Below are 26,462 nucleotides of genomic sequence, written 5' to 3'. Positions count from 1 at the left end.
TATCTCTCAGGCAGAATGACAACATGAAGAAAAAGATGACCCCTCTACTCAAGAAGCATACCAAGAGAGTCAACCCGCCTTAAATTTGTTTGTAGATTTAAACCAGTATGAGATTATTCCATTAAATAGAGAAGATATTGAGGCTGAAATTGTTGATGCGACAGTTGAGGAAAATGTTGAATCATCTGAACTATCTATAGATGATGAGAGCGAATTGTCAAATTAAACTGATACAGATTATGATTGACCAATTATGTGTTAACATTACACTTGATGACAAATATTTTACTTATTGAATGTATTAGTAGTTTGAAATTATGCCGCCAAAGAGGAAGGAAGTTCGCAACCCATCTCTACTTGTTCATAACCCTCATTCAGACTCACCATTAGAGATTGACTCTACAGAACAAAGTAAAAATCTAATACTCATAAAAGTTATTAAATAAGGTCCTATAATAGACATATAAATGAAATTGATTACAATGTTATATTTTATAGAGTCTATAGTACAATCTCATCAAGATCGAGGCACCACTAGAAGGGAAATGTTGGAAAAATATCGTAAGGTGGGTAAGATCAAGGTTAACATTCCTGACGAACATACCGGGGGCGAAGGACAACCAGCAGCTTGGCTTGCATCGCATGTGGGTGCTCTTACACGAACTTACGCTCCTTTGGCAACGACTTCATGGAAGAAAATCTCCCAATATGTTAAAGAGCTTATCAAGAAGCGTTGTTTGGAAATGTTTAAAACATTAATTTAGTAGAATAAATTTTTATATTTTACTTAAATTTAGAATATTATAAATGATAATGTATTTGTGACTATTTTTTTCAAGGATGATTTCGAATTAAATTTTGGTCGGAGAGATGAGCGTAAGACTGTGGAAGAGCTTATGGGTAATGCATTCCGTAAATATAAGGCGAAGTGTCATGAGCATTATAATAAGTTTGAGAATAAGGAAGATGCACGCCAACATCCTTTTCAGGATGTCCGACCTTCTGAGTGGGAAAAACTTTGTGACATGTTTGAGGATCCATCATATCAGGTATAATTAAATTTAATTATTTTAATTGTCCTATTTGTCATTTCGCTTCATAATATTTTCAATTCCTTTGCAGGAACGAAGTTCTAAACAAATAGATCAAAATTGAAAATTAATCATCATGCAAGCTCAAGATCTTTCCATTGCCTCTCTAAGAAATTGGTATTTCTATTTTTTTTTATTGGATATAGTTAATTATTTGGATGAATCATAATGACTTTATATCTTAATACATTTATTTTAGCAAGATTCAAATACCAATTATGATATGACAAAATTATATGCTGTATCGCACACTGATCATAATGGAGAGTGTACTCAATCTGCGTCAGATCAAGATTCCTCAACAAGTGATATTGATATTTTTACACAACTCCTGGGTCAACGTTTAGGATATTTGAGGGTTTGGGTTGCAGTGTAAAGCCTTCTCCCTCTTCCTCTTCTTCTGGGAATGCATCTATGACTTCTATAGCGCTAGAGAATGTGAATTCCAAAATCGAAGAATTGACTGCAAGACAGCATTAGTTAAAGGCTCAATTGGCAAAATAAGTAGATATGGAGATGCGCCTCAAACAACATGAAGAACAACAAGAAGAGTTCAGAAGACATGCAACTCCAAATGCAGCAGCTTATGCAACAGTACAGGCCACCAAGCAACTGATGGTTTTTTGCTACAGTGGTGGAACCATAAATCTCTTTGAGAGGCCCAACTTTTCTTCAGTGACACGTTTATATTAAATAGAAAAATCATAAAAATATAACTGTATATATATAAAGTTAGATATCAATAATTTGTTACAATATACACGTAGAAATAAAAATCTAAAAAATACAACTTAATATATGTTTTAGATTTTTTACGATAATGTGCCATGGAATAATATTAATCTATTATTATTTTTGTAATGACATATTTAGAATTTATTTTATTCATAGAAACTATCAAGTGGTTTTTTAGAAGATCATCTTTTATTCTAATATGTAAGCTAGTTTGTCTCATACAAAATCTAGATATTTTCAAATCACATTAAGCATATAATAGTATAACTGAGATCACCTTAAATAAATTCTTTTATTGCTCAATGAACTCTAGAGGATAAGACCTCACAACTATTTTTTATATAAATCATCAACTTTAAATGGTTTTTCTTATATTCTCATGACTTTGAATTCCATATATATTAAAAAGCTTAATATTGAATAACAAAAAACTTTGCATGGGATTCATATTAATAAGTTTATTATTTTTCCTAAACTTAGTTTTAATTTAATTTTGATGAGGCCATATCATTGAAAATGGATAATATATATAAATTATATAAAATTAATTTGGGACTATAGGAAAACAAATTGGAGAGAAACATTTCTAGGTATATCGAAGTTTTAGAAACTTTACATGAGGTTTGCTTTGCATGGTATAATTAATCATGTGCATGGTTGGCGCGCGGCCGGTACTAAGATAATTTAGGAAGAAGATTAGATCGTGAAGGCAAAAAATAGTACACATAATTGCGGAAAACCATGCAAAAGGTGGTTTGAGATTTTAGTGGTGATGAGCTTCTGTGTTGCACTATAAATATTGAAACCAAAGTACTACTGGTCAGCCAACTCAGGATCGATCATCTTTTTCCCCCAAATGTCATGTTTTCAAACCAATATTATAATAATAATATCATGGGTTTGAAAATCAATATGGGAAGTACTATAGCATTGCTGTTGTTGTTAGCATATGCTGCCAATGCCCAACCTGGTGTCTTTGATATCAGAAAGTACGGTGGCAAGTCGAATGGAGATATCACCCAGGTACGTACGTACGTACGTATATAGTACTTACGTATATATATTTGCATGCATGCATGCATGCATTAATCTCACTTTCATTATTATTCTAATTAATTTTGTGGGTGTTTAATTAATATATTAATTAGGCTGTGATAAAAGCTTGGCAAGGAGCCTGCCAAACAGCGGGAAGGAGCAAAGTAGTGATTCCAAAAGGGATATACAGAATGGGGGCTGTAACATTTAGTGGACCGTGTAAGGGTAGGATCGAGTTTCAGATTCAAGGAACCGTACAAGCCCCAGGCGGTCGCGGTTACTTCAAGTCGGGAAGTTGGGTCACTTTTTTACGCATTGACGGCTTCACTTTGTCTGGCGGTGGAACTTTTGATGGTAAAGGCAAAAGCGTATGGGGAACGAAATCGTGTTCCGGTATTAAATACTGCGGTGACCTTCCCATCGTAAGTACTACGTAGTAGTAGTACTTCATTTTCAATAACATGATCAATTAATATATATTTTTCCCAACATCTTCTCTTCTTTTTATATTCCTGTAAATTAAGAACGTACGCGCGCTTATTCATGAAAATCTACTTTGATCATCATGTACAGAGTCTCAGGTTTGATTTCATCAGCAACGGACTGATTCAGGGCATAACATCTTTGGATAGCAAACAATTCCACATTAATTTGTTGGGTTGCAAAAATGTTACCTTCCAACGCGTAAATATCATAGCACCTGGAAATAGTCCCAACACTGATGGAATTCATCTTGGGCGATCATCTGGAATCAGAATACTCGATACAAAGATTGCAACTGGTGATGATTGTGTTTCCATTGGTGATGGCAGTCGGGATATACTTGTCCAAAGAGTAACTTGTGGACCTGGCCATGGAATCAGCATCGGAAGTCTTGGCAAGTACACGAATGAAGAACCTGTGGTTGGAGTCAAAGTTCTTGATTGCACAATGACAAACACACAGAATGGCGTGAGAATCAAGACATGGCCTAATTCCTTTGCTGGCACCGCCTCTGATCTGCATTTCGAGAATCTCGTCATGAACAATGTCGACTATCCTGTCCTCATAGATCAATCATACTGCCCATGGCGTCAGTGCAAAGCACAAGTACGTACTTACAATATTATATCAAACTACTAGCTAGTTACGTTTTGATCAGCTGTAGACTTCTTAATGTTCAAACTTTATGAATATTACTAATTCTTTAATTTGATGGTGTTTGTTTGATCTGCTATATAGATCCCCTCCAAGATCAAGATCAGCGATGTCAGCTTCAAGAACATAAAAGGTACAGCTAATACAAAGGGGGCAGTGAAGCTTATTTGCAGTAAGGCAGTACCGTGTAAGAATGTGAAGGTCACTGACATAGACATCCGATACCAAGGAAAAGACGGTCCTGCTACTTTCCAATGCACTAATGTCAATCCAACCCTCGGTGGGAAACATAATCCTCCTCCTTGTACGGTTAAATAAATTCCTAAAGTTACCAAATAAATCACAATAAGATCATTACAATATAATTTAATTAAACTTCTTGTTCTTGTGTACTACGTTAATATATATATAATCTTGCATGCATGCATGCATTCATGCAGTTTGTTTGTCGTAAAATACATGATCAATTGTGGTTATGGAAGTGATGAAGTTGATAATGTTGATGGAAAGAGACATGCAAGATGTTATAACTTCAGATATATTGCAACAGCCCCGACCTTGAAGACCAAAACGTCCAACTACTATAAGAAGTAAAAACAAACGGATCAAAAGCACTAACCCATAGCTTATATATGGACTTAACAACAAATTAACATGCTTGCTTCATCAGCGCTAAGCTTCATCAAGATCGAACGCACCTAGCTAATTCTCAATACTGATATTATTCCAAGGTAGTCAAACATGCAGCATGCGAACCTTAAGAACACAAACAAGTGATTTTCTTTTTCTACCTAATTACCAATTACTTCGCATTGAATTAAAGTGGGAAGGTAAAAAAAAGATGGGAATGAAGGCCGTTCCAATAAAAACCTCTTGATAATATTATTGAGAAGTACTTTCTAATTTTATTCCTTTTCTTCACCTCTTGGGTACGATGATGCTATTTTAATAATCCTGATTAGAAGATTAAAGGAAACTAACTTTGTTGTATGTTGAAAATTGATCACTATCAAGTAACTTAGTGCATGTACAAAATTCTATTACAAAAAAGCTTCCATCTCGATAATGATTTCTCTCTGTAATCGTCCTCGTTATTTTCTTTGTTCCCTAGTTTAAAATTAGGCATGAGTAGTTATAGAGACACGTGGAGTTTATCAAGTGATCTATACAAGAAGAATAAAATGTTTGTGAAATGATAAGCACACAGGGACCAGACCGGGGAAACAGGGGGAAGGGAGTGGGGAGCTGGGACAAGACGCGGATTCACACAAAAGAGAGAGGCTTGTGGATTAGGTGACAGAGATAGCGGGAAGAGTGACTCACTCACGTTCAACATAAAAAGAAAAAAGAAAAAAAAAGGCCTTAAACATGAAATAAACAGAAGATGCAACAGAACTAATGAAAGTTACGTACACATCAGTCAATCATAAACGAAAATGCCTTAATTTTCCTTTGTAGACGCACTTCATGAATTTCTTTGATCCACCGAACAATGCTCCTGTTGTTTTGGCTTGAGAATATTCAGACATTCAATTTATGACAATCTTTAAACGAATCGTCAACTTCTTTATACGGTACCCAATTTAGTGAGTGGTTGATCAAGTACATGAGCAACAAGGTAACTTTGCAATTCCATCGAGCATGATGAATGTCGTTTCGCTCCTTGCACCTTTTATCAAAAGGGCACACTTTTGTTGAAGAGATTTTTATCCTTAGGGAAATTGAAACGTCCATCGTGCCCTACGTCTCAAAACCAACGTGTTAACCCCCGATGCTAGGTTCTTATGATCCGCTAGAACCTTTTGTTTAGCAATCTCGGGTATGTCGTCAGCCTTTCAGGGTCGATTGATCTCAGATTCTCAGTGATCCCAAGCGGGTCCAAGAGACATTCACGTTTCTATTGAGAGAATGCCTATTAAAAAACTTGGGAGAAAAATGATCCTAGAGCCAGCCTCAAGTTTCATGACAATAACATTCTCAGTGATATATACCAAAATACGAAACTGACTATAAACTCCTAAAGTGGGAATATGAGGTAATACTTTTTTCGATAGTACAAACGCCACTTTTGATTTTTGAGATTACGGGCGAGTCATTGACAACAAGGCCACCAATTCATTGACAAAGAACTTTGTTTCATTTTCACTAAGGATAGCAAAAACCAACCTTTTTCCAATAAAATTATTCGGCTTTGGCTCTTGCATACTTCCCTTGTGGTTTCCTTCTCTTCATATATTAACTCTTATCAAAGGGCATTTTACTGCAGACTTTTTTGCAGGCTGTCTTCCCTCGGTATCTTTGCTCTTGTTTTTCCTAATTTGTATTGTAAACCTTCACATTGTCATTGACTCGGACTTGGAAAGAGACCTTGAAAGAAAGAGAAGCAAGCTAGAATGGAAAGTCTCCCATGCGAACTCATGATCCTGAATATAGTTTCACGGCTTTCTCCCACACCGGTTCTCCACCTTCAATCATGAATTTCAAGCCGCTGAGCAACGGTTTATCTACTGGAAAAGTAACTCGATCTAGCAAATATTCCCCCCAGTCCATCTCCCCTTCCTCATCATCCACCTCCTTAACAACTCCAATTTCCCACCCAGTAAGCCATTAAAGGTAAATCATGAAGCCTTACATAAAATGTAGCCGATGTTAACTGGATCAGCTGGACTTGTCTCCGACTATCAACTTTAGACATTAAGACCATATGTTTATCAAAAGACCAAGGGCTCTTGTGGAGCACATTTTCCTTATCCCTTATATCTTCGAATTCAACAAGCATGAGAGTGGAATTCCGGTTTCTAAACTTCACCCCTAGCCCCAAATGCCATGCTTTCCTCATCGTACTCTTGAAAATATCTTTATTATAGTGTTTCGCAGTGAACACCTTCATAATCAAGCACTTTACCCCACTTAGAAAAGCATCCGCCAACTTCTCTGATTCCACCACCACCTCCGCATTTTCCTTCTCGGTCAATGAGAGGCGCTGGTAGAGATCGTTGAGAGACTCCTCCATAAAACCAATTAAGCCAAACCAAGAACAGAAACTGCACGAGACGGCAGTGGTAATGGCCTCTATGTAGATAACCCACGGGAACCTAGAGAGGAAAAAACCTTATCCTAGAATTAAGTCATGATTAATCTCACTTGTAGATTTTCTATTATCTACATCACTTTCAAAATCAACGTCATTATAGCCGATTAATTCTAAATTTTTTATTCTAAAGCACAATTTTATATTTTTCGTACCTAGATCACTGATTGCAAAGTCATTTTTCATATTCTCATATGGCTTTAGTGTTTTTAATGTATATAAGGTCTTTTATTGGTTTGAAGAAAAGTTATATACCTTTTCCAGACCCAGAATTTCCTTCCATTTAGTTTTTCAATCCTCGAGGGATCAATACTTTCCTTCGTTGCCACTAATAAAAAACCTTAATATTAACAATAAAGATACAACATAATATATATGTTTTCACATAAGTTGAATAATGTAAGTATTGCCTTGGTCGAGTGTTCCCATGAAGTTTTCTTGAAGTTTATCCTCTTTCAAGGAGTTTCTTGTGATTTTCAGCAATAAAAAATGTTCTAAAAAGATTTGACACATAACAAGAACCGAAACGGCTTTTGAAATGACTCAAAATGGCCAAAAACACCAAAATTGGGTTTAAAATGACTCAAAATGGCCAAAAACACCAAAATTGGTCTGAACCGGTCAAAAAACTGATTCAAACGGCTAGACCGAGCTTCGGCACAATGGACCAGTCAGTGGCTCTGTACTTGTCTCCACTCACAGCTCGGCATGCGAGTTCAATACGTGGGTCAGCTCGATTCTTGGAATGATGTCATGTTCAATTTTGTTTGGAACGACACCATTTGTTGTCGGAGTAGAATCTACAGGTGTAAAGCAAAAAAAGACGCTTTGATCATTTTTCTCCTTAGTCGACTAAGCGACAATGTTGTTTAGTACATAATTATTTCAATTCTGATGACTGTTGGTCGAAACAACATCATTTCGACCAAGAGTGTTGTCTTCTTCCTTACCCAGACTGGGGGCCAATTCCAAAAAACTCCAACTTTCACCCTCTTCTGGCATGATGGACAGCAATGTGTAACGTTTGAAGTGTCCCCAACACTCTACCCCTTGGGGGGCAAGGGAATCTGGCAACCAGCAAGAAAATTTTCTGAAGAATTTTTGGACTTCCCTGTTTCGGGCGATCCCTTCCACCATGATTTGGACTTCTTTGATGCCTCTTGAAGTGTCTCAGATACCAATGTTAGAAAATGAAGAACAAAAATAGTTGTTGGTGTTTTCACAAAATGGTGACAATCTCAGTAGGGTATTTGTCTCATAGATTGATAATGGACATAAGAATTGCAAGTACTCAAATTGTGCACAAACGGTCTGTATTAGTTTATAGACCACAAGGCACTTGTTGGCAGATCGCACAACCAATGCCCACTTGACACTTTCTCAACTAACACCCCTATAGGAACAATCACTATAGAGAGGATGTAAATCCAAAAGGTACACTGTTTGGTGTGTGATCATAATCCCTCAAATCTACATAGTTGGATAACAGTAGGATGGTGGTGTAATTTATGAAGTTTCCATATTATAAATTTAATAATGTACCTCTATTTAATAACATAAACTTTTGTAACAAGAGATCATTTCATTGGAAGAACTCTTAATCTATCGCAATCACTTTTCTCACTTTGGCTCCGTAAATGGAAAGTACCGTCATTTTATTTTTGACCTTTTATTATAACTCATACTCTTTTTTCTAAGTTTATATTATCATTGGATTATAAAACAATCCTAGGAGTGTAACCGGAACGATTCGGCCCCATTTTGGACAAATTTGTTAACCGAACCGGTATACATTGATTTTGAAAATTTAAGAACCGATACAGATGGATTCATCACCGAAACAGGAACTTTCGATTTTTCAGTTTTAGTCCGGTTTGATCTGATTTTCCAGTTTATCGTTTACACGTGTGACACTATATAAGTTTAGTATTATAATTTTTCAATTCTAAACTTAATTATTAGAATTTAGTTCTTATTATTAACAATTACTAATTCATTAATGTTCAATTATATTAGTATAGTATAAGTAATGTCTAACTTATTAGTGAGAGTAATAAACTTGAATAATAATATTAAAATACTATAAATAGTGTCTAATTATAATAGTATAAGTAGTGTCTAACTTACATAAAATGTTATATTAATTTTATATTATAAGATTAATAGACTTGAATAATAATATTAGAATTTCATGTTATATTAATTAGCAATTTAGCATATAATATAATATAAAAAATTAAAATTATATATACTGGTCTTGTTTGGTTTATACCGGTTTTTAAAATATGAAAATCAGCACTGCACAGGTTTATGACCGGTTTCGATTCTTAAGAACTAGTACTGCACTACACCGCTAACAAACTGGACCGCTGGTACGGTCCAGTTCAACCGATTTTCCAATTTTTACTTACACCCCTAAACAACCCCAACCATTGATATATAGAAATTAAAATGTTTGAATTTTGCAACCTCATGTGTGCCCCGGCCATTTAACAATTCAACATTTATCACATCTCATGGTAACGGATTAATATATGCTATAAGTCAATTTTATTTGAAAAATCCCGTAATAGTACTATATATAATCCAATTTGAATTGTAACAACTAGAATTTAGTTAGAATAGATATATTTTGACGGCTAGTTTATGATCAACAGAGACTGAGGATTGAGATTGAGAAAATATGCAACACATAGATAAAACTTTGAAAATATGGTTTGTTTATAAAATCCGAAAATTGGTTCTGAAACCACAGGTTGTGCTCAATAGGTAAGGAAATCGGAGATTCTAATAATATTTTCCAAAATGGAAAAATCTCAATTTTTGTATAAAAATAGAAAACGTAATAAAATAATATCTCATCAAAAATCTAGACCAAATCAAAATAAGAATCATTTCAAAAAAGTAACAACAAAAATTATTATAAAAGGAGCAAATAACTTAAATTGAAGATTTAAGGGAAAAAAATTTTGACTTCAAGGTCGAAACGGGGACCGCTGAATGCATGCAGCCTGGTGTCCATGACTTGCGCGCTTAAAATATTTCTGAATTGTGGTAATATGTGGGATTCATAATTTTTAATACATATAGCCAAAGTTATTGTCAAAATACTTCACGTGAGTAATATTAGCTCAATCCGAGTAGTCTTCACTTTTTTCTACCATATTTAAGATGATCTATCTTCTAGAGTTACAGTGCTATCAACAGAGAATCAATCAACTCAACATCATCAAATTCAAATCCCCCTGCATCATAACTTTACGTGGTATATATATATATATATATATATATATATATATATATATATATATAAGGACCTATATAATTAGCAAATCTAAATGAATTCTTTTGTTCCCTTGAAAGTAAGCTCAAGTGAAAAAGTTGCGATAAGGAAATTAATGCTATCACCGAATGTGCACCAAGGCCACGTGATTCATGCAATAGACCAATATAGGATTGTAGTCTTTCCATGTATAACCTAGTTTCCTAAAGCTGTATATTCCTTCACCTTACACGTGTAATTATATATATATATATATATATATATATATATATTGGAATAGATGACAGATGTCTAAGTTTGGTGAGATTACAAAATTCTTTTCTCTATCAATACTTGTTTATGGTATCAAGAGCCAACTAAAAGACAAACGTCTAAAGATTTTTTTTTTTTCCTTTCCAATGGCCTCATTTCACTCTATCGGTTCTTCTTGAACCTCACAGTCCTCCATTGCTTCCCAGATAGCATCCATCTCCATCCTGAACCTACAAAATCCTGTCATTATAAAATTGACAAAGGATAATTACCTCCTTTGGCGAGCCCAAATCCTACCGTACCTTAGAGGCCAACAATTGATCAGATATGTAGATGGCACAATCCCATGTCCACCGCCAATTCTTCATATCACGTCCAAAGAAAATGAAAAAATTCAAACTGCTCCAAATCCTGAGTACTCTCACTGGTACAATCAGGATAAAGTCATACTCGATGTTCTAATGTCCTCTCTCTCAGAATCAGTTATTACCCACATGGTAGGACTTGAAACTTCCAAGGATGTGTGGAATGCTCTTGAGCGAATGTTCTCTAACCATACCCCAGCACGCGTGGTAGAAATTCACATTGAACTATCAACCCTCAAGAAGGGTAATATGTCCATTTCTGAGTATTATCAGAAAGTGAAATCGTTTGCCGATACATTGGCTGCAATGGGAGAGCCCCTTCGAGACTCAGAATTTCTGACATATCTACTTGCAAACCTAGATTCTACATACAACTCCATAGTCACCTCTCTCTCAACTCGGGTTAATCAAGTCTCTCTTGAAGATGCATTTGCTCACTTAATGAGTTTTGAATTAAGACTTGAGCAGCACAATACTGCTCTTGATATCTCTATTGGATCAGTGAATATTGTAACTCGCCATACTCAAACTCGTGGCTGTGGAGGTAGACATGTCCAACGCTCATTTCCTAACAATCGAGGCCAAGGCAATCGTGGTCATGGAAGGGGGCTCCCAAGGACATTATTCTAGAGGATCACAAATGGTTTGTCAAGTATGTGGCAAGAATGGCCACAATGCAGTGCAGTGTTACCATAGGCTCGACCTTTCTTATCAGGGTACACAGCCAACCATGCAGGCCTACACTCAACCTCTTTGTTTTACACCTATAGATTCTACTCCGGCAACAAATGGTTTCATTCCAAACAAAATTGAACATGACATCATTCCAAGAATCGAGCCGACCCACATATTGAACTCGCATGTCGAGCTGTGAGTGGAGACAAGTATAGAGCCACTGACTGGTCCATTGTGCCTGAGCTCTGTCTAAGACGTTTGAATTAGGTTTTTGACCGGTTCAGACTAATTTTGGTGTTTTTGGCCATTTTGAGTCATTTTAAACCCAATTGGGTCCGTTCAAAGGCTGTTACTCTTCTTGTTATGTGTCAAATCTTTTTAGAACATTTTTTATTGCTGAAAATCACAAGAAACTCCTTGAAAGAGGATAAACTTCAAGAAAACTTCATGGGAACACTCGACCAAGGCAATACTTACATTATTCAACTTATGTGAAAACACATCTATTATTGTTGTATCTTTATTGTTAATATTAAGGTTTTTTATTAGTGGCACCGAAGGAAAGTATTGATCCCTCGAGGATTGAAAAACTAAATGGAAGGAAATTCTGGGTCTGGAAAAGGTATATAACTTTTCTTCTAACCAATAAATGACCTTATATACATTAAAAACACTAAAGCCATATGAGAATATGAAAAAATGACTTTGCAATCAGTGATCTAGGTACCAAAAATATAAAATTGTGCTTTAGAATTAGAAATTTAGAATTAATCGGCTATAATGATGTTGATTTTGAAAGTGATGTAGATAATAGAAAATCTACAAGTGAGATTAATCATGACTTAATTCTAGGATAAGGTTTTTTCCTCTATCGGTTCCCGTGGGTTATCTACATAGAGGCCATTACCACTGTCGTCCCGTGCAGTTTCTGTTCTTTGGTTTGGCTTAATTGGTTTTATGGAGGAGTCTCTCAACGATCTCTACCAGTGCCTCTCATTGACCGGGAAGGAAAATGCAGAGGTGGTGGTGGAATTAGAGAAGTTGGCGGATGCTTTTCTAAGTGGGGTAAAGTGCTTGATTATGAAGGTGTTCACTGGGAAACACTCTAATAAAGATATTTTCAAGAGTACGATGAGGAAAGCATGGTATTTGAGGCTAAGGGTGAAGTTTAGAGACCTGAATTCCACTCTCATGCTTGTTGAATTCGAAGATATAAGGGATAAGGAAAATGTGATAGCCCTTGGTCCTTTGATAAACATCTGGTCTTAATGGCTGAAGTAGACAGTCGGAGACAAGTCCAGCAGATCCAGTTAACATCGGCTACATTTTATGTAAGGTTTCATGATTTTCCTTTAATGGCTCATATTGAGTATGTGGGTCACTTACAGGGTGGAAAATTAGAGTTGTTAAGGAGGTGGATGACGAGCAAGGGGAGATGGAGTGGGGGGAATATTTGTGAGTTCGGGTTACTTTGCCAGTAGATAAACTGTTGCTCAGAGGCTCAAAATTCATGATTGAAGGTGGAGAACTGGTGTGGGTTTGTGTCTCCTATTAGAGATGCCTGCAGTGAAGGACTTTCCATATGGGTGTAGCTTCATGCATGTAGTGGTCTTGGTAATCGTCCATTTGCAGGGAAAAACAAAGCTAACGGTTTGCCAAAATCCTCTCCTGTTTCTATTTCTAGTGATCAAAATGTACCTGGGGAGAAGGAATTTAAGGGCAAGGCGGTGGAAGAGACTAGACCTGACACGGTGGTGGAAGGAGGTCAACGGCCTTGAGAAGGTTGTTGTGCCAAAGCCAAATGGGCTTAGTAGTAAGAAGTGGAAACACATGTTTATGATTTATGAAACGACATCACTCCTTTCTCTAGAATTGAGGCCTGTGTAGATCAGTTGCAATGGATTTCCAAAAAGAGAAAAGGGGTTTTAGAGGAGGGGATTTCAAAAGGAAGGTTGGTTAAGTGTATTCAAGTGGAACAAATTCGGGATGGTGCGACTTGTGATACGAACTTTGCGAGATCGACAGTGGCTGTGGAACAGCACTTCTCGGAGCCATGAAACTCCTCAGTTGGAATGCCCGTGGGCTTGGGAACCCACGTGATATTCGTACCTCTATGACTTATATTAACGTAGTACACAAGAACAAGAAGTTTAATTAATTAAATTATATTGTAATAATCTTATTATAATTCAGTCGGTAACTAATTTTGGAATTTATTTAACCGTACAAGGAAGAGGATTATGTTTCCCACCGAGGGTTGGATTGACATTAGTGCATTGGAAAGTAGCAGGACCGTCTTTTCCTTGGTATCGGATGTCTATGTCAGTGACCTTCACATTCTTACACGGTACTGCCTTACTGCAAATAAGCTTCACTGCCCCCTTTGTATTAGCTGTACCTTTTATGTTCTTGAAGCTGACATCGCTGATCTTGATCTTGGAGGGGATCTATATAGCAGATCAAACAAACACCATCAAATTAAAGAATTAGTAATATTCATAAAGTTTGAACATTAAGAAGTCTACAGCTGATCAAAACGTAACTAGCTAGTAGTTTGATATAATATTGTAAGTACGTACTTGTGCTTTGCACTGACGCCATGGGCAGTATGATTGATCTATGAGGACAGGATAGTCGACATTGTTCATGACGAGATTCTCGAAATGCAGATCAGAGGCGGTGCCAGCAAAGGAATTAGGCCATGTCTTGATTCTCACGCCATTCTGTGTGTTTGTCATTGTGCAATCAAGAACTTTGACTCCAACCACAGGTTCTTCATTCGTGTACTTGCCAAGACTTCCGATGCTGATTCCATGGCCAGGTCCACAAGTTACTCTTTGGACAAGTATATCCCGACTGCCATCACCAATGGAAACACAATCATCACCAGTTGCAATCTTTGTATCGAGTATTCTGATTCCAGATGATCGCCCAAGATGAATTCCATCAGTGTTGGGACTATTTCCAGGTGCTATGATATTTACGCGTTGGAAGGTAACATTTTTGCAACCCAACAAATTAATGTGGAATTGTTTGCTATCCAAAGATGTTATGCCCTGAATCAGTCCGTTGCTGATGAAATCAAACCTGAGACTCTGTACATGATGATCAAAGTAGATTTTCATGAATAAGCGCGCGCGTACGTTCTTAATTTACAGGAATATAAAAAGAAGAGAAGATGTTGGGAAAAATATATATTAATTGATCATGTTATTGAAAATGAAGTACTACTACTAAGTAGTACTTACGATGGGAAGGTCACCGCAGTATTTAATACCGGAACACGATTTCGTTCCCCATACGCTTTTGCCTTTACCATCAAAAGTTCCACCGCCAGACAAAGTGAAGCCGTCAATGCGTAAAAAAGTGACCCAACTTCCCGACTTGAAGTAACCGCGACCGCCTGGGGCTTGTACGGTTCCTTGAATCTGAAACTCGATCCTACCCTTACACGGTCCACTAAATGTTACAGCCCCCATTCTGTATATCCCTTTTGGAATCACTACTTTGCTCCTTCCCGCTGTTTGGCAGGCTCCTTGCCAAGCTTTTATCACAGCCTAATTAATATATTAATTAAACACCCACAAAATTAATTAGAATAATAATGAAAGTGAGATTAATGCATGCATGCATGCATGCAAATATATATACGTAAGTACTATATACGTACGTACGTACGTACCTGGGTGATATCTCCATTCGACTTGCCACCGTACTTTCTGATATCAAAGACACCAGGTTGGGCATTGGCAGCATATGCTAACAACAACAGCAATGCTATAGTACTTCCCATATTGATTTTCAAACCCATGATATTATTATTATAATATTGGTTTGAAAACATGACATTTGGGGGAAAAAGATGATCGATCCTGAGTTGGCTGACCAGTAGTACTTTGGTTTCAATATTTATAGTGCAACACAGAAGCTCATCACCACTAAAATCTCAAACCACCTTTTGCATGGTTTTCCGCAATTATGTGTACTATTTTTTGCCTTCACGATCTAATCTTCTTCCTAAATTATCTTAGTACCGGCCGCGCGCCAACCATGCACATGATTAATTATACCATGCAAAGCAAACCTCATGTAAAGTTTCTAAAACTTCGATATACCTAGAAATGTTTCTCTCCAATTTGTTTTCCTATAGTCCCAAATTAATTTTATATAATTTATATATATTATCCATTTTCAATGATATGGCCTCATCAAAATTAAATTAAAACTAAGTTTAGGAAAAATAATAAACTTATTAATATGAATCCCATGCAAAGTTTTTTGTTATTCAATATTAAGCTTTTTAATATATATGGAATTCAAAGTCATGAGAATATAAGAAAAACCATTTAAAGTTGATGATTTATATAAAAAATAGTTGTGAGGTCTTATCCTCTAGAGTTCATTGAGCAATAAAAGAATTTATTTAAGGTGATCTCAGTTATACTATTATATGCTTAATGTGATTTGAAAATATCTAGATTTTGTATGAGACAAACTAGCTTACATATTAAGATGATCTTCTAAAAAACCACTTGATAGTTTCTATGAATAAAATAAATTCTAAATATGTCATTACAAAAATAATAATAGATTAATATTATTCCATGGCACATTATCGTAAAAAATCTAAAACATATATTAAGTTGTAATTTTTAAATTTTTATTTCTACGTGTATATTGTAACAAATTATTGATATCTAATTTTATATATATATATATATATACAGTTATATTTTTATGATTTTTCTATTTTATATAAATGTGTCGCTGTAGAAAAGTTGGGCCCCTCAAAGAGATTTATGGTTCCACCAATTAGTATTATATATATAGTTGCGGCAAGCAGACAATTAGTATTTGATCATCATTGATAGCCGTATATATAACTTGCCCAAATTAATAATTAATTCCATATATGTCAAATTTATAGTAATAAAACTAGAGTTGTAAACAAATATTGATAGAGAAAAGAATTTTGTAATCTCGCCAAACTTAGACATCTTCCGTCTATTCCAATATATATATATATATATATATATATATATATTATATATATAATTACACGTGTATGGTGAAGGAATATACAACTTTAGGAAACTAGGCTATACATGGAAAGACTACAATCCTATAATGGTCTATTGCATGAATCACATGGCTTTGTTTGGTGCACATTCGGTGATAGCATTAATTTCCTTATTATTCCCCCTCAAGCTGAGCGAGAGTGAGAGGACGCACAACTTGGTGTGTAGATCTTGAAATCTGGTAGTAGGCAATGATTTGGTTAGTGCATCTGCGAGTTGGGATTCACTTGGTAGAAAATGAACAGATAATGAACGCCTTTGAACTTGCTTCCAGACAAAATGGTAATCGATCTCAACATGCTTAGTTCGAGCATGAAGAACAGGATTCACAGACAAGTACATATCCCCAAGATTGTCACACCATACACACGAACAAAGAGTAATGAGGATGTCATCGACATACACACGAACAAAGAGTTGGGTGCCATGATAGTTCAAAATAAACAATGAGGTGTCAGACTTGGAATTGTAAAATCCATAGTCAAGAAGTTTGGCACTTAAACTAGCATACCACGCACGAGGGGCCTGCTTTAACCCATAAATGGGGAAGAGTCTTGTCAACATAACCTGTTGGTTGAATCATGAAGACTTCCTCCTCAAGAAAACCATGAAGGAAGGCATTAGAGATATCATTTTGCCTTATAGGCCATTGTTGTGAAATGGCGAAAGTGAGTACCAAGCGGATAGTGGTAGGCTTGATCACGGGACTAAAAGTATCACCATAGTCAATGCAGGTTGTTGGTGGTACCCTTTAGCAACCAGGCGTGCCTTGTGGCGAACCGGCTTGCCCTTGCAATCCCTCTTGACACAGTACACCCATTTGTTTCCAATTAAGTTCATTCCTTCTTGAAAAGGAACTAGTTGCCATGTGTCATTTTTCATCAAGGTCGAGTACTCATCATCCATGGCTTGTCTCCATGGGGCAAAAATGACAGCACGTGAGTAGCACCCCAGGTCATAAGGAATGTGATCAGTATTTGCCATAAAAGCCTGTGGTTCTGAATAAGGAATGGTACCAACAAAAAAAAATTTTGGTTTGAAAATTTTATTTTGTGCACGGGTGCGCATTGGATGAACTCATGCAGGAGAAGCAGCTGTACCGGCATGAGAGGAAGGTCCTTGATTTGGGGAAGGTTCCACGGAATGAAAGAGATTTTGGGAGTTGAAGTTGGAATTTGACTGAGATGGGATAGGTACCGAGTAATAATGGGAATAAGAAACTATGGAATTAGAGTCGGTCAAATATGCACTTGATGATGGAGAATGATTTGTGGAAGTAGTGATCGAGATATGAGGAGTGGATGAAGGTGATTGTGCTGAAAAAGGAAGGGAGACTGAATGAGGTGATGTGCATGAATCACGTGGCCTTGATTGTGGAAGGATTGGATGGGATTTTAATGAGACTTGACCCGTGGAAGAGGGAAGGATATTATTGCCAAGTTGAAAAGTCAAGATATGTGGCTGTGAAGAAGTGATTGGTTGCATGGATTTTTGGCTTGATTATGAACAAATGGGATGCGATTTTAATGAGGATTGACTTGTGGAAGTAAGAGAAATATTATCGTGATTAGATGGAGACAAATTGGTGAAAGGGAATTCAGACTCATCGAATAGGACATGTCGATAAATAAAGATACGTCCCGAGTGTATATCCAAACATTGATAGCCACGATGATGAATACTAAATCCAAGGAAGACACATTTTTTAGACCGAAAATCAATTTTGTGATGATTGTATGGTCTAAGAAGTGGCCAGTAAGCACAACAAAAAATGCGGAGAATAGAATAATCTGATTTTTGATTGAACAATTTTTCTAACGGAGAAATAGTGTGTAGGGGAGAAGTAGGCAATCGATTGATAATAAAAGTGGCCATTGAAAATGCTTCATCCCAATAAGAGTGAGGAACCGCAAATTTAGACAAGAGAGAAAGACCACTCTCTACAATATGCCTATGTTTACGTTCCACAATCCCATTTTGTTGGGAGGTATGAGGACATGTGAGACGATGTGTGATGCCATGTTGGCCAAAGAAGGGATGAGGGGAACTAAATGCTCCCCCCCAGTCAGTTTGAACACACTTTATCATTATGATCCGCTAGAACCTTTTGTTTAGCAATCTCGGGTATGTCGTCAGCCTTTCAGGGTCGATTGATCTCAGATTCTCAGTGATCCCAAGCGGGTCCAAGAGACATTCACGTTTCTATTGAGAGAATGCCTATTAAAAAACTTGGGAGAAAAATGATCCTAGAGCCAGCCTCAAGTTTCATGACAATAACATTCTCAGTGATATATACCAAAATACGAAACTGACTATAAACTCCTAAAGTGGGAATATGAGGTAATACTTTTTTCGATAGTACAAACGCCACTTTTGATTTTTGAGATTACGGGCGAGTCATTGACAACAAGGCCACCAATTCATTGACAAAGAACTTTGTTTCATTTTCACTAAGGATAGCAAAAACCAACCTTTTTCCAATAAAATTATTCGGCTTTGGCTCTTGCATACTTCCCTTGTGGTTTCCTTCTCTTCATATATTAACTCTTATCAAAGGGCATTTTACGGCAGACTTTTTTGCAGGCTGTCTTCCCTCGGTATCTTTGCTCTTGTTTTTCCTAATTTGTATTGTAAACCTTCACATTGTCATTGACTCGGACTTGGAAAGAGACCTTGAAAGAAAGAGAAGCAAGCTAGAAGGAGGACCACCAACAGCCGGAATGGAAAGTCTCCCATGCGAACTCATGATCCTGAATATAGTTTCACGGCTTTCTGTATCATTTTTAGTACAATTCAAGTCTGTATGCAAAGGTTGGCGCATGTTAGCACAAGATCCTAATCTTGTTAATATGCACAGCACACGCATAGGCGAGAGCAATCCATGCCTCATCTTCCATTATGATTATCTAATCAGAAACCAGCTTTACTTTGTAGAGCTCCCTGCTTGCATCGACAAGAAGGAAAAGGTGAAAAAGCTACATGTGCCTTTCTCGGCCTGAGTTTGATGTTGTAGGCTCATGTAACGGTTTGCTCTGCTTATCTGATCCATTGTTTAGTGATGCACTCTGCATACATAATCCCTTCTCCAGGAATTACCAAGTGCTCCCTAAATCCATACAGTATTTGAATCAAGAGCTGGATTTTGGATTTGGGTTTCATCCCACAACCAAGGAATACAAGGTGCTTAAGTGTATTATAAGAATGCAGATAGAGACTACCAATGTGGGTTTAGGCTCCGTTTGGGTAGTGAGAACACTCCCCTACTATTGTTACAGAATTCTAGGGTGCAATATCACCATAACAATTATTCATTATTTTATCATTACTTTTTACCTATTTTTTACTACTTTTTACTACTGTTCACTACTATTCAATATTTTATCATTACTTTTTCAATGTTATTCACAGAATATCTGAGATCATCTCACTACCCAAATGCAACCTTAGACTCACTAATATGAATTCAGAGGTTCAAATCTTCACTCTTGGTGGTTCAACTTGGAGAAGTAAGGGAAAGGTAGACTACCACCTTCTTCACCCGCCATCACAAGTCTTAATTAATGGAAGACTTCATTGGGTCACTCAACCATGTAGAAACAGCCCAAGGTGCAGCATCATCTCGTTTGACTTAGACGAGCAATTTCATGAGGTTGATCCCTACACTTGATTGTATTGCTTTAAACATGCATAAATATCATTTGATGGTTTTAAGAGGTTGTCTTTCTGCTGCAGTTTATTGCAACTACAAGATACTAGAGATATGGGTGATGAAAAAGTATGGTGTGGGTGAGTCTTTGAACAAGAAATTCCGTATAGGAAACTACGTGCCTATGGGACTTGAAAAGGATGAGGACCAATATTTTGAGATTTCGAAGATCATTTCGAAAAGAAGGTTTGTTCGAGTTTTATGCATCTTGAAGATCGGTGAGATCTTGTTGGAGTGCAAAAGCATAGCTCTGATCTCATATGATGCAAGCTGGTAGGACCACCTTAATAAGATCAGCAGCAAGTTCCATTCCTTCCTACCAAATGGCCACCCTCTCAATTCCAAAAGTTGTCGCCCATTTCATCGACAGTTCTTTTATGAAATTCTGGTGGAGATCCTTCTCAAAAAACTCACAATTTCACTCCTAAATCTTGGAAGTCCATCTGCAGACCTAAATCAATCGGTGGCCTTGGACTCAGAAACACTTCTAACTTTAACAGTGCTCTTATTAGTAAGTTAGGTTGGCAGATGGTCAATGAGAGTGACAACACTTGGAAGAGAATGTTCACTGAGAAATACTTTAATAATTCTTCCTTCTTCAATATCAGTCCTAAACCCTCTGATTCTTGGAATTGGAAAGGGATCCTTAAGCAAAAGGATTTCCTGAAAACCAGTGTCTGTTTTCAGGTCAACAATGGAATGAGTATTAAAGTTTGGACTAACCCCTAGATCCCTACTCTCTCATACTACCAACCCAATCCAAAATCAACTTCCATTCACCAAGACCCTGACCTTACTGTTTTTGAACTTATAATGGATGAACCAAGAAGATGGAATACAATCCTACTCCAAGCCCTCTTTCATCAAGACACTGTGAATGAGATCAAGAAAATACATCTTGCCCAATTTGACTACCATCAGCAAAAAGATAGGATCAGATGGACGCACCATAATTCAATGAACTTTTCAGTCAAATCAGCATATGTAGCCCTCTCCATGAACCAAGTCCACACCAACTCCAATGACCATTTCACTAACTGGAAAAAACTTTGGAAAATTCAAATTCAGGACAAACTCAGATTCTTCTGTTGGAAAGTTAGTCACAACATCATTCCCACCAAGAATAACCTGAAAAGGTTTATCCCTTTGAGTGAAGAGGACATTAAATGCCCTATATGCAAAACTGAGGAAGAATCTCAAAGCCATCTTTTCTTCATCTGCCCCTTCTCAAGAATTCTTTGGAGACAATCCCCTTGGCCAATTGATATCACTAACTTTGCAAGTAGGGACATAAAAGATTGGCTAGAATGTATAATCACCCCTTCTAGGAGTCTAAATATCTCCACCAGTGACGAGCATCATTTCCAAATCTTTGCTATCATAGCCATGGACAGCATATGGTTTCTTAGAAACAAGATAGTCCATGAAGACACCCAACCTTGTGTCAACAGTTTTGTTAATGGCACTATCAAAACTTTCACTGAGCATTGTTATGCATGGGGCACTAAACAAGTGAATGAAAGCCACCAATGGAGAGCACTACCTAGAGATCACTGTATCATAACCTTTGATGTGGCGGCCAGAAACTCTGGCAGTGTAGCAGCTGCCATCTGTAGATCAGAAGAAGACACACCAGTCTTTGTCCAGACAGAACTCATCCCTAGCCAAGACCCTAATCAAGGAGAAGCCACAACACTGCTTATAGGAGTCAAGGAAGCAACGGAAAGAAGCATTGGAAAGGTTGTAATTGCAGGAGACTCATTAATCACCATACAAGCATTGAATGATCCTGAAACTACAGCAATCTGGACTGTTCAGCCCCTAATAAAGGATATAAGGCAACTCTTGAGCAAGTTTCAAAGTTAGCAAGCTAGGAAAAATCATCGAGATATAAATCGATGTGCACATTCTATTGCGCAATGGGCAGCTTCCAATAACCTTTATGGAAGCATACCCCTACTTTCATAGTGGCAAAGACCCACCAGTCTCTAATATCAATTCATCTGGGCTGTAATATGTTATGTACTTAGGATGAACTATGTTGTACTCTATTTTCAGGTAATGAAGCTCTATTTACAGGAAAAAAATTAAAAAAAAAATTGGAAAGTAAAGACGTTATGTTTCAGAAAATACCAAAGCGGTTTCAAGCAGTTGTACATGTGGGTAACCTTAACTGGATTGACACCTCCATTGATGCTTGAAATTCTAAAAAGGCGAAGTAGATGCTTCTTCCCCTGTGAGTTTGCTTTCTTACTGCAATGCGCAGGATTTTTTTTTCTCTGTTTATTTGCAATATCTATCACCAATACCTATAATGTATGTGATTATGAACATCTGAATGTGGCATTTGATGCCCCATGAAGAGTTAAGTCGTAAATTTGAAATCCAAATTATTTATTACAATATATAGTTTTGGATGCATTAGCCTTCAACGACCTTTGCTCATGTTCATCCATGCCAACATCTTCACTCTTCTCTCCCAAAATTTCATTTTAGTATCTACCATCTCCCATACATTCTAGTCAAATACAGTCTTCCCCAGTCTGGGAGGGTCCCTTTTTTCCTCAAATATAACCTTTTTCCCCTCAGCGGATTATACAATAGTCATTGGTGTGTCTTAAGTACCCTGCTTTTTAACACATCCATTTTAAGGCATCAATTGTAGTCTACATATACCCATTGTATGGCATCATATGGTGGTCACTCCCCAAAGCAACACACACGTGCACACAAATAGTAGTTAGAAATGAGAGACTGAATATACCTTGTGAAAGAACATGGTATATCATTTGATCGGTATACACCCTTGAAGAAAATGATAGAATATTATCTGTTGTAAAATAGCCTCGCGAGTTGATTGGTTACCCCAGACCACCAGTGCTGCTTCTCAAGCACTCCAAGACATCTTTTTGGCCAGTGAGGTACTCAACCAATCCTTCCAAGTTGACAAAAAGTAATTAAAGGAAGGCTAGAATTGAAAAATATTGAGAGGTAAGATCATCTGGATGAACCATCTAAACTCCACCAAAACGTTGATGGCATTCTACTATGCAAAAGAACAAAAAAAAAAAAAAAAAAGCATTGCTGACACTTTTGCAGACACTAAATTCTTCTTGATTGCCCTTTGCATAAGAGTACACACACACACACACACACACACACACACACACACACAAAAGTAGGACAACAGATATGCTATTACCATTGGTATAATCTCGACAGTCATGTTGACCGACCCTCAAATCAGTTTCCCAGCTTTTGTTGAAATTACATGCTATATCTACCGCATCCACTGGCAAAGATCCAACATACCAGCATTTCCTTGTTGGTAGATTTTTCAACTTTCTCATAAGAATAACTCCTAACAGAAAAGGACATGTTAAGTCTAGCATTCGGTTTATGAAAAACCTATGTCAAATTGTTGGACCAAACAGTTGTTACTGGCTTCTGGCCACACATATTAGACAGGTCCAAGTGTTCTACACCATTTTAGATATTGCAATTTGCATCATGAATGTTACGGAAACTCAGACATTCTAATGAGACTCAATATTCATACATCAGCACGGCAAGCAGAACTATTCAGGCATGAAAGTTATGGTACGATTTAGGCCTAACCTGGTACTGCTCTACCGGATATAACATCAAGAGCCACATATATATTTTCAGGATCTTGAGGTTGGAAGTCAAAAACCACGGCCTGGAAAAGAGAATCAATCGGATTAGAACTTTTTCAATGCTTTAATGCAAAAAGATTTTAACACAGCGAAGTCACACTTTCTATAGGTCGCTATATGAATTCCTAACACAGAATGAAGTTAACGTCTCAGTCCATGCCTCTAAACATCCAACTTATACAGCACGAAGCAAGCTTTTTCCAAGGTATATTAAGGATGGGAGTGCTTAAAATAAATGAGTGACGCGTCTTAGTATAAGCTCTTCATAATAATTTCCGCGACAGATGAGAACATGGATATTCATTAATGCGGGAAAAGTTTAAAGAAACAAAAGAATCAATCTTTGCAATATTGAGTATGAGTATTATTTCAAATTATTCACTCCCACACAAAGGGAGTGCTATCACAAGCAAAATCAACAAAAAACAAACCAAAACAGAAAATATATCAGAAACCCATACCAGGATTGAATAGGAGAGACTCAGAGCGACTCAATTCCTATTTCCCAAAAGGAAATTTGAACTTAGACAATAACATATCCATCGTACAAAGTCCCGAGTAATGAAATGTTAAGATAGCCAAGGTAAGATTTTTTTTTTTTTATCACTTTCAGCACCGCATCAAGAAGAAATGAAAAAACCAGGGTGGAAATTGGAGGGGAAAGAACCTGAGAAGAAGGAAGTGGCGAGGAGGGTTTGATGAGAACCATAAAATGCTGTAAATCCCAGAGATTGAGAGAGTAGGCAGCAGACATAAGCAACTGGGCTGGTCCTTTTGTGGCCCTTAGAGGAACAGCTACTACATATACTTCATCTCTGCCTCTTGTTATTGCTGCTGATTGTGCGAACATTACAGAAGCCATTTTGGTTTTGCCAGAAAAATGAAACGTTGAAGCAGTTGGAACGGTTGCAGTCACAGTTGAAGAAAGAGGAAAAAAAATTAAACGATAAAAATGTCAAATATAAAAAATAAAATATTGATTTAAAAAAATTTTGAAGTGAAATTTTAGCCACATTTAACTCACTGGTTCAGTGGCTTGCATTGATTCATCATATATCCGAATAAAGGCGTCATATCTGATATCACTCTGGCTTATTCACGTCGGCTGCATTCGTCTTGAGTTAAGAATTTAGGTGTCAGACTCAGGATTGAACTGGCTGGGCTGGGCTGGGCTGTGCTGGGCTGGGCATATTATACAGGCGACTAATGAGCCTCTTGAAATATGGCTCTTTGCGTTTATTTTTAAAAAGAAATTATAATTGTAACTGTGAGTGAGTATGTGAATATTATATAATTATTTTAAAAAATAGAAATAAATACAGAATTTTTAGAAAAAAAAAATTAATTTTTTAATAATAAATTATACTCTTTTTTAAAACGATTACACGATATTTATACATGATATTACTCATTCTTAAAAAAAAAAAAAAAAGTGATGTAAGGCTGAATATCATAAAAGGTTAATTGATTACATCTTTTTTAACATTGATTTTAAGTGAATTGATAGTTGACAGTAGGGGGTAATCGGTCCGGTTTTAGATAAAATCTAAGATCGAATCGGTATATATCAGTTTTGTATTTTTCAAAACCGATTATGTACCGATTACTCTCCTAAACCGGTACTTCCCGTTTTATCGATTTCCGGTCCGGTCCGATCCTATTTTTTGATTTTTTTTAAATGTAACTTTCACAATTTGTCATTAAAAATTTGTTTATAAAAAAAATTTTGATTTAAAAAAATTGTTTTATACTTTTATTAATATATTAGACTATATAATAATATTGATATTAGACTATTGTTATAGTTATAAGTTATATATTAATATTAGTTATAAACTTTTAGTGATTTAATATTAACATTTTATGTAATAATTTATAAATTATAATAAAAAATTATTTCATATATGAATATATATTATATATAAAATTTCACATTAAAATTTATAATTATACATTATATATAAAACTTATATATATTAATATTTAATATATATATAAAATATTTTATATAAAATTTATATATAAAAATATTATTTTTTAATTTTTTTAATCAACCGATCCTGATCAAAAAATCTAAGAACCGGCCAAATTTTATATTTTAAAAATCGATTTCGGATCGGACCGATTCAAAATCGATAAAACCGATTTAGTTCAATCCAATCCGAACCCATTTTTCAATTTGAATTTACACACCTAATCGACAGTTTGACAAATGATATCACAGTCAGATGTTATAAATTCGACTCGGCCGGCCGCGAAATACTCTCCCCGGCCAGGCAGATATTCCAATGAGTACTGTAGATTTCGTGCTTGGAGCAAATGCCACATGAACAGTAA

General features: G+C 36.4%; 3 protein-coding genes and 1 pseudogene across 5 annotated transcripts; 2 read left to right on the top strand and 2 right to left on the bottom strand.

The window, feature by feature from the left end:
- Positions 1-2,738: 2,738 nt before the first annotated feature.
- Positions 2,739-3,298, top strand: LOC118349722 (exopolygalacturonase-like). The gene is made up of 2 exons (XM_035695271.1): positions 2,739-2,849; positions 2,975-3,298. Exons 1-2 carry the CDS (start codon positions 2,739-2,741, stop codon positions 3,296-3,298), a joined length of 435 nt encoding a protein of 144 aa, XP_035551164.1.
- Positions 3,299-3,812: 514 nt separating this feature from the next.
- Positions 3,813-25,076, bottom strand: LOC109008349. 3 transcript variants are annotated; one of them, XM_035694645.1, is made up of 5 exons: positions 24,793-25,076; positions 24,067-24,148; positions 23,651-23,809; positions 4,183-4,320; positions 3,813-3,922 (listed from the first exon to the last, which is right to left on the bottom strand). In XM_035694645.1, the coding sequence occupies exons 1-5, from the start codon at positions 24,985-24,987 to the stop codon at positions 3,918-3,920; spliced, it is 579 nt and encodes a 192-aa protein (XP_035550538.1). In that variant the 5' UTR covers positions 24,988-25,076; the 3' UTR covers positions 3,813-3,917. The 3 variants fall into 3 exon arrangements, 2 of the variants coding, with proteins under 2 accessions (XP_035550538.1, XP_035550537.1); XR_004802551.1 differs by lacking the exon at positions 3,813-3,922 and adding an exon at positions 23,213-23,383 and having other exon boundaries at positions 4,211-4,320; XM_035694644.1 differs by lacking the exons at positions 3,813-3,922; positions 4,183-4,320 and having other exon boundaries at positions 23,398-23,809.
- On the bottom strand, positions 13,730-15,683 carry LOC109012589 (exopolygalacturonase-like). The gene is made up of 4 exons (XM_035694642.1): positions 15,347-15,683; positions 14,913-15,221; positions 14,244-14,759; positions 13,730-14,111 (listed from the first exon to the last, which is right to left on the bottom strand). The coding sequence occupies exons 1-4, from the start codon at positions 15,506-15,508 to the stop codon at positions 13,878-13,880; spliced, it is 1,221 nt and encodes a 406-aa protein (XP_035550535.1). The 5' UTR covers positions 15,509-15,683; the 3' UTR covers positions 13,730-13,877.
- On the top strand, positions 16,927-20,501 carry LOC118349569 (annotated as a pseudogene).
- Positions 25,077-26,462: the final 1,386 nt, after the last annotated feature.

This window comes from Juglans regia, chromosome 10 (assembly GCF_001411555.2).
Source record: "Juglans regia cultivar Chandler chromosome 10, Walnut 2.0, whole genome shotgun sequence".
NCBI lineage: Eukaryota > Viridiplantae > Streptophyta > Magnoliopsida > Fagales > Juglandaceae > Juglans > Juglans regia.
This window is presented reverse-complemented; position numbering and strand designations above follow the sequence as displayed.

Excerpts from the sequence above, each read along its gene's own strand:
- LOC109008349 (XM_035694644.1), bottom strand. The coding sequence starts at position 24,987 with ATGGCTTCTGTAATGTTCGCACAATCAGCAGCAATAACAAGAGGCAGA. Across the intron at positions 24,149-24,792 it reads CGCCACTTCCTTCTTCTCAG|GCCGTGGTTTTTGACTTCCA; the intron begins GTTCTTTCCCCT and ends TCTCTTTTCCAG. Across the intron at positions 23,810-24,066 it reads ATCCGGTAGAGCAGTACCAG|GAGTTATTCTTATGAGAAAG; the intron begins GTTAGGCCTAAA and ends CTTTTCTGTTAG.
- LOC118349722 (XM_035695271.1), top strand. The coding sequence starts at position 2,739 with ATGGGAAGTACTATAGCATTGCTGTTGTTGTTAGCATATGCTGCCAAT. Across the intron at positions 2,850-2,974 it reads CGAATGGAGATATCACCCAG|GCTGTGATAAAAGCTTGGCA; the intron begins GTACGTACGTAC and ends TATATTAATTAG.
- LOC109012589 (XM_035694642.1), bottom strand. The coding sequence starts at position 15,508 with ATGTTTTCAAACCAATATTATAATAATAATATCATGGGTTTGAAAATC. Across the intron at positions 15,222-15,346 it reads CGAATGGAGATATCACCCAG|GCTGTGATAAAAGCTTGGCA; the intron begins GTACGTACGTAC and ends TATATTAATTAG. Across the intron at positions 14,760-14,912 it reads ACTGCGGTGACCTTCCCATC|AGTCTCAGGTTTGATTTCAT; the intron begins GTAAGTACTACT and ends CATCATGTACAG.